We start from the raw sequence: 8,550 nt of genomic DNA on the forward strand, positions 1-8,550 counted from the left end.
TGTCGACACAGCCGTACCGACACACCGCATACACACACACAGGGAATGCTCTGACTGAGGACAGGACCCCACAAAGTCCTTTGGGGAGACAGAGAGAGTATGCCAGCACACACCACAGCGCTATATAAACAGGGATTTACACTAACAAAAGTGATTTTTCCCTATAGCTGCTTAATATACTCAGTTTGCGCCTAAATTTAGTGCCCCCCCTCTCTTTTTTACCCTTTGAGCCTGGAAACTGCAGGGGAGAGCCTGGGGAGCAGTCTTCCAGCGGAGCTGTGAAGAGAAAATGGCGCCGGTGTGCTAGGGGGATAGCCCCGCCCCCTTCTCGGCGGACTTCTCCCGCTTTTTTACATACTTTTATGGCGGGGGATTATGCACATATGCAGTTTATTAGACTGTATTATGTGCTTTTTGCCATGTAAGGTACTCTAATTGCTGCCCAGGGCGCGCCCCCCCCCCATCAGTGACCGGAGTGTGTGGTGTGCATAGGGAGCAATGGCGCACAGCTGCAGTGCTGTGCGCTACCTTAATGAAGACCGAAGTCTTCAGCCGCCGATTTCCTCCGGTTTCTTCCGTCTTCTGGCTCTGCAAGGGGGACGGCGACGCGGCTCCGGGAACGGACGATCGAGGTCGGGCCCTGTGTTCGATCCCTCTGGAGCTAATGGTATCCAGTAGCCTAGAAGCACAAGCTAGCTGCAAGCAGGTAGGTTTGCTTCTCTCCCCTAAGTCCCACGTAGCAGTGAGTCTGTTGCCAGCAGATCTCACTGAAAATAAAAAAACCTAACAAATACTTTTCTTTCTAGGAAGCTCAGGAGAGCCCCTAGTGTGCAACCAGCTCTGGCCGGGCACAGATTCTAACTGAGGTCTGGAGGAGGGGCATAGAGGGAGGAGCCAGTGCACACCAGATGTAGTACCTTATCTTTTCTTTAGAGTGCCCAGTCTCCTGCGGAGCCCGTCTATTCCCCATGGTCCTTACGGAGTACCCAGCATCCACTAGGACGTCAGAGAAAATAAGAATGTACTTACCGATAATTCTATTTCTCGTAGTCCGTAGTGGATGCTGGGGACTCCGTCAGGACCATGGGGATTAGCGGGCTCCGCAGGAGACAGGGCACATCTAAAAAAGCTTTTAGGTCACATGGTGTGTACTGGCTCCTCCCCCTATGACCCTCCTCCAAGCCTCAGTTAGGTACTGTGCCCGGACGAGCGTACACAATAAGGAAGGATCTTGAATCCCGGGTAAGACTCATACCAGCCACACCAATCACACCGTACAACTTGTGATCTGAACCCAGTTAACAGTATGATAACAAAATGAAGTAGCCTCTGAAAAGATGGCTCACAACAATAGTAATAACCCGATTTTTGTAACAATAACTATGTACAAGCATTGCAGACAATCCGCACTTGGGATGGGCGCCCAGCATCCACTACGGACTACGAGAAATAGAATTATCGGTAAGTAAATTCTTATTTTCTCTAACGTCCTAGTGGATGCTGGGGACTCCGTCAGGACCATGGGGATTATACCAAAGCTCCCAAACGGGCGGGAGAGTGCGGATGACTCTGCAGCACCGAATGAGAGAACTCCAGGTCCTCCTTAGCCAGAGTATCAAATTTGTAAAATTTTACAAACGTGTTCTCCCCTGACCACGTAACTGCTCGGCAAAGTTGTAATGCCGAGACTCCTCGGGCAGCCGCCCAGGATGAGCCCCCTTCCTTGTGGAATGGGCATCTACATATTTCGGCTGTGGCAGGCCTGCCACAGAATGTGCAAGCTGAATTGTACTACAAATCCAGCGTGTAATAGACTGCTTAGAAGCAGGAGCACCCAGCTTGTTGGGTGCATACAATATAAACAGCAAGTCAGACTTTCTGACTCCAGCCGTCCTAACTATATATATATATATCTATATATATATTTTTAGGGCCCTGACAACGTCTAGTAACTTGGAGTCCTCCAAGTCCCTAGTAGCCGCAGGCACCACAACAGGTTGTTTCAGGTGAAAACGCTGACACCCCTTTAGGAATAAACTGGAGACGAGTCCCAGTTCTGCCCTGTTCAAATGGAAAATTTTAATATGGGCTTTTGTAAGACAAAGCCGCCCATTCTGACAATCGCCTGGCCGAGGCCAGGGCTAACACATGGTCACTTCCCATGTGAGATATTGGTCAACAGCATGGTCACTTTCCATGTGAGATATTTCAAATCCACAGATTTGAGCTGTTCAAACCAATATGATTTTAAGAAATCCCAACACTATGTTGAAACCTCACGGTGCCCCTAGAGGCACAAAAAAGCTGTATATGCAATACACCCTTTACAATCTGGACTTCAGGAACTGAAGTCAATTCTTTCTGGAAGAAAATCTACAGGGCCGAAATTTAAATGTTAATGAACCCCAATTTGAGGCCCAAAACACTCCTGTTTTCAGGAAGTGTAGAAATCGACCTAGTTGAATTTCCGTCGTGGAGCCTTCCTGGCCTCACCCACGCAACATATTTTCACCACATGTGGTGATGACGTTGTGCGGTCACCTCCTTCCTGGCTTTGACCAGGGTAGGTATGACCTCTTATGGAATGCCTTTTCCCTTCAGGATCCGGCATTCAACCGCCATGCCGTCAAACGCAGCCGCGGTAAGTCTTGGAATAGACATGGTACTTGCTGAAGCAAGTCCCTTCTTAGCTCCCCAGGCCCTTAGTCCTCTGTGAGCATTTCTTGAAGTTCCGGGTACCAAGTCCCTCTTGGCCAATCCGGAGCCACTAGTATAGTTCATACTCCTCTATGTCTTATAATTCTCAATACCTTGGTTATGAGAAACAGAGGAGGGAACACATACACTGACTGGTACACCCACGGTGTTACCAGAACATCCACAGCTATCGCCTGAAGGTCTCATGACCTGGCGGAATACCTGTCCCGTTTTTTGTTCGGGCGGGACGCCATCATGTCCACCTTTGGTCTTTGCCAACGGTCCACAATCATGTTGAAAAACTTCCCTATGAAGTTTCCACTCTCCCGGGTGGAGGTCATGCCTGCTGAGGAAGTCTGCTTCCCAGTCGTCCACTCCCGGAAAGAACACTGCTGACAGTGCTATCACATGATTTTCCGCCTAGCGAAAAATCCTTGCAGTTTTGTCACTGCCCTCCTGCTTCTTGTGCCGCCCTTTCTGTTTACGTGGGCGACTGCCGTGATGTTATCCCACTGGATCAATACCGGCTGACCTTGAAGCAGAGGTCTAGCTAAGTTTAGAACATTATAAATTTGCTCTAAGCTTATTTATGCGGAGAGAATTCTCCAGACTTAATCACACTTCCCTGGAAATTTTTTCCCTGTGTGACTGTTCCCCAGCCTCTCAGGCTGGCCTCCGTGGTCACCGGCATCCAATCCTGAATGCCGAATTTGCGGCCCTCTAGAAGATGAGCACTCTGTAATCACCACAGGAGAGACACCCTTGTCCTTGGATATAGGGTTATCCGCTGATGCATCTGAGGATGCGATCCGGACCATTTGTCCAGCAGATCCCACTGAAGAGTTCTTGCGGGAAATCTGCCGAATGGAATTGCTTCGTAATAAGCCACCATTTTTACCAGGACTCTTGTGCAATGATGCACTGACACTTTTCCTGGTTTTAGGAGGATCCCGATTAGCTCGGATAACTCCCTGGCTTTCTCCACTGGGAGAAACACGTTTTTCTGGACTGTGTCCAGAATCATCCCTAGGAACAGTAGACGTGTCGTCGGAAAAAGCTGCGATTTTGGAATATTTAGAATCCCCTCGTGCTGTCGTAGAACTACTTAAGATAGTGCTACTCCGACCTCCAACTGTTCTCTGGACCTTGCCCTTATCAGGAAAGCGTCCATGTTTCTTTTAAGAAAAATCATCATTCCGGTCATTACCTTGGTAAAGACCCGGGGCGCCGTGGACAATCCAAACGGCCGCGTCTGAACTGATAGTGACAGTTCTGTACCAGGAACCTGAAGTACCCTTGGTGAGAAGGGCAAATTTGGACCTGTAGGTAAGCGTCCCTGATATCCAGTGACACCATATCGTCCCCTACTTCCTGGTTCGCTATCACTGCTCCGAGTGACTCCATCTTGATTTGAACGCTTGTATGTAAGTGTTCAAATATTTCAGATCTCACCGAGCCGGTTGGCTTCAGTACCACAATATAGTGTGGAATACTACCCCCTTCCTTGTTGTAAGAAGGGTACTTTGATTATCACCTGCTGGGAATACAGCCTGTGAATTGTGTGAGGGGGAGACGTCTCGAATTTCCAATGTACACCTGGGATATTACATGTAGGATCCCGGAGTTCCCTTGCGAGTGTTGCTGAAACTCTTGAGATGACCCCCTACCGCACCTGAGTCCGCTTGTACGGCCCCAGCGTTATGCTGCGGACTTGGCAGAAGCCGTGAGGAGCTTCTGTTCCTGGGAATGAGCTGCTTGCTGCAGTCTTCTTCCCTTTCCTCTACCCCTGGGCAGATATGACTGGCCTTTGCCCGCCTGCCCGTATGAGGACGAAAGGACTGAGAGTGAAAGACTGTGTCCTTTTCTGCCAATATGTGACTCGGGGTAACAAAAGGTGGATTTTTCAGCTGTTGCCATGGCCACCAGATCCAATGGACCGCCCCTTTATACGGCAATACTTCCATATGCCGTCTGGAATCTGCCTCACCTGACCACTGTCGTGTCTTCGTCTGGCAGATATGTACATCACATTTACTCTTGATGCCAGAATGCAAATATGCCTCTGCGCATCACGCATATATAGAAATGCATCCTTAAAATGCTCTATAGACAATAAAATCCTGTCCCTGTCAAGGGTATCAAAATTTTCAGTCAGGAAATCCGACCAAGCCCCGTCAGCGCTGCACATCCAGGCTGAGGCGATTGCTGGTCGTAGTATAACACCAGTATGTGTGTATATACTGTTATGATATTTTCCAGCTTCCTATCAGCTGGCTCCTTGAGGGTGGCCGTATCTGGAAACGGTAACGCCATGTTTTTTATAAGCGTGTGAGCGCCTTATCCACCCTAAGGTGTGTTTTCCAACTCGCCCTTACTTCTGGCGGGAAAAGGGTATACCGCCCATAACTTTCTATCGGAGGAACCCCACGTATCATCACACACTTCATTTAATTTATCTGATTCAGGCAAAACTACAAGTAGTTTATTCCCACCCTACAAAATACCCTTATTTGTGGTACTTGTGGTATCAGAAATATGTAACACCTCCTTCATTGCCCTTAACATGTAACTTGTGGCCCTAAAGGAAAAATACGTTTGTTTCTTCACCGTCGACACTGGGGTCAGTGTCCGTGTCAGTGTCTGTCGACCGACTGAGGTAAATGGGCGTTTTTACAAGCCCCTGACGGTGTCTGAGACGCCTGGACCGATACTAATTTGTCCGCCGGCTGTCTCATGTCGTCAACCGGCTTGCAGCGTGTTGACATTATCACGTAATTCCCTAAATAAGCCATCCATTCCGGTGTCGACTCCCTAGAGAGTGACATCACCATTACAGGCAATTTTCTCCGTCTCCTCACCAACATTTTCCTCATACATGTCGACACACACGTACCGACCTACTGCACACACACAGGGAATGCTCTGATAGAGGACAGGACCCACTAGCCCTTTGGGGAGACAGAGGGAGAGTTTGCCAGCACACACCAAAAGCGCCATAATGTATATAACAACCCTAGAAGGTGTTGTTTCTATATATATGCGCTCTTAATATATAATTATACATTGAATCCAGAGCTGCATCGCAAGTCCCCCCCCCACATCCAGAGGCATGATGGAAAATGTGTGAAGTCCGCACTACTGTGATTGGCCAATACGTGCGTAGTCGGGCACTGCGGCAATGCATGGCAGCACATGATGCCAAATTGAATTCTTTCGTCATAGGTTGGGGTCAGCCAAAATATGTTTCTGGAGCTGTTTGTGAACTACATGTACACCCATACATCATTACAGCCAGAGTACAAACATAGTGCATCAGAGTTGTAATAAATCTTTACTATTTCCATAGACTGAGATTAAAATGTGGTTATGCAGCTGATGAACTACAAGTAATACTATGGGGAAGGGTAGGTAGGAATTCAGTTAGCTGCCCTGTTTGCCGCACGGGGAAACGGTTTTGCGTCCGGAGCTAATCAACAAAACAGCCTTCTCCCCGTGTAGTTAACTTGACGCACACTACACTAACCTATAAATTCCAAGTAAAATGCATGTGTTTCCCCACACGATGCCTTTTCTTAATCGCTTTTCCTCCCAGCTCCTGAGTCTGCGAGGAAATGATCTCTCTCTTGGCGTAATGCACGGGAAAACCCTGCCAACTGAATCGGGTAGCAAGCCCAAATAGCCGCGGGCTTGGACTCCCCCTCTATATCCTTCATAGGGATCAATTCAACTGGGTGTGGAATGCAAGGTCGACACAAGTTGTTTATGTTTTTTTGGTGTTGTTTTCTCTGTACAGTGACCGGGAACCTCAATTAGTGCACCATGTTCGCCCGCCATGCTTCGGGCACGGTGCCTCTCTGTGCTCTTGGCACAGGTTACTATTCCCAATCGTAGTCCACGTGGATCATTACGTATGAAAAAGGTCAAAAAAAAGATTATTTTTTTTTAAACTCGAGTCCTTTTGACCTGTCGACCTAGAACATGTCAACCTAGAGACCCTGTCGACCAATAGTGGTCGACCTAGTTACCGTCCTGAATTCAACTATGTCACAATTACGGTACCACCGGACTCGCAGACTTTTATTCACAGCCACAGTGTTGCGTACCAAAAACCACGAGCAGCGGACGAGATTTCCATAGCAGGACGCTATGGAAAGCCGTTCACGAAGCGGGTGTGCGCATCACCCCCTCGCATCTAATTGACTCGAGCCCTTACAGCCACAGTATACACATAGTGCACGCAGCTGACATATACTAAGGATTTTTTTCACACATCAGGCTGATGGAATCTGGTCTTTAGGTCGACAACACTTAGGCTCGACATGGTCATTAGGTCGACTATTTTTATAACTTTTTCCATACTTCATACCTCCCAACTTTCTGCTCTTGTGGAGCGGGACACTCGCGCGGCAAAGCCCCGCGCGCTCCCAAAAAGGGGGCGTGGCTTCGCGGAGGACCCGCACTCGCAAGCCACGCCCCCGTTTTCGTCACTGAGGGGGCATGCCCAGAGCTCTGTGAGCAGCTAGCATGCTCCCTCTCCCTCCACTGAATAGACGCTGTGCGCATAGCGTCTATTCACCGCTGCTCTGCTAAGCAGAGCAGCGATTGACAGAGCCTCCCGACTGACCCCCCCCCACCGCGGGACACTGTGGCCCGCGGGTGGGACAGCGGGACAGTCCCCAAGAAACGGGACTGTCCCGCGAAAATCGGGACAGTTGGGAGGTATGAAACTTTACCATCCACGTGGACTACGATTTGGAATAGTAACCTGTGCTGAGCGCAGCGAGCCATGCTTTGGGGTGAAAACTACACCAATTTTTTTTTTTAAACAAATGTCAACCGTATCCATGTGTCGACCTAGTCACTGTCGACCAATAGTGGTCAACCTAAAGACTGTCAACCCCACCCCAGGTTGATACACCTTCATTTTTCTTATGAACAAGGGGCAGATGTACTCAGCCCCGGAAGCGTGATAAAGTGGAGAGAGATAAAGTACCAGCCATTTAGCTGTCATTTATAAAACACAGCCTGTTACATGGTAGGAGCTGATTGGCTGGGACTTTATTTCTCTCTAAGGCTTAGTACATCTATCCCTTAAGGAGAAACACATCACGGTCCCTGGGACTCGCAGATCCACACAAGGCAGGAGCAGATCCAGGCACCACTGCTGCATACCCACAGAGTGAATGAAGGGGAGGGTGGGGATGGGAGGCCGGGGGCTGAGCAGAGCGGCGAGGGAAAGCAGACGGTGCGCGGGTGAACGTGACGCAACATAAAATGGCGCTGGTTGGTATCCCTACCGTCAGCCATACAGTATCTCAGACAGCCTCCTAGTCCATCCTACTCCCCCTCAGCGCTTTCTCACTAGTCACCCACATCAGCCACTAGTGACGCACAGCGCCGTGTATGGCCCGGCTCCGCCGCACCGAGCTAACCCGCCGCTCCCCACCTACGCCATCACGCCCGCCTACGTCCCTGACACACCCAGCAGCTCCCATCACGGGGACGCGCCGGAGCGCCACCTTGCACGGCAACAGGCGCTGCGGTGACGCGGGCCAGGGGAGAGGCCGTGCCGCCGAGCCGATTGGATGGGCGCTGCTTGCAGTGGGCGGGGTCTGCTTCTGTGCTCTCTGTAGCGCGCCTTTCCTGGCCGCGCGCCTTTCTCTGTCGAGGCGCGTTCCCGCAGGACGAGCTGACGTGACCGCGCCTTCCCCCTTGCTGCCGCGCTTTCTTTGTTCTCTCTCTCTCGGAGAGAGAGTCTCTCCCCGCTGTGTATAATATGTGTGTGCTGCGTGTGTCGTCTGTGGTGATGTCATGCTGCTGCCGCACACACAGTAGCCGGGGGAGGCCTCATAT

General features: G+C 50.0%; 1 protein-coding gene across 3 annotated transcripts in view; it reads right to left on the minus strand.

Annotated features, from left to right (window-relative positions):
• Positions 1-8,207, minus strand: part of RCN2 (reticulocalbin 2) — an 82,703-nt gene extending 74,496 nt beyond the window's left edge. The window contains exon 1 of one of the 3 annotated variants that reach the window (XM_063943559.1): positions 8,144-8,207. In XM_063943559.1, the coding sequence (XP_063799629.1) occupies positions 8,144-8,192 (49 nt within the window). In that variant the 5' untranslated portion in view covers positions 8,193-8,207. The other 2 variants (XM_063943561.1, XM_063943560.1) reach the window with 2 other exon arrangements.
• Between the last annotated feature and the right edge of the window lie 343 nt (positions 8,208-8,550).

This window comes from Pseudophryne corroboree, chromosome 10 (genome assembly GCF_028390025.1).
Source record: "Pseudophryne corroboree isolate aPseCor3 chromosome 10, aPseCor3.hap2, whole genome shotgun sequence".
Taxonomy (NCBI): domain Eukaryota; kingdom Metazoa; phylum Chordata; class Amphibia; order Anura; family Myobatrachidae; genus Pseudophryne; species Pseudophryne corroboree.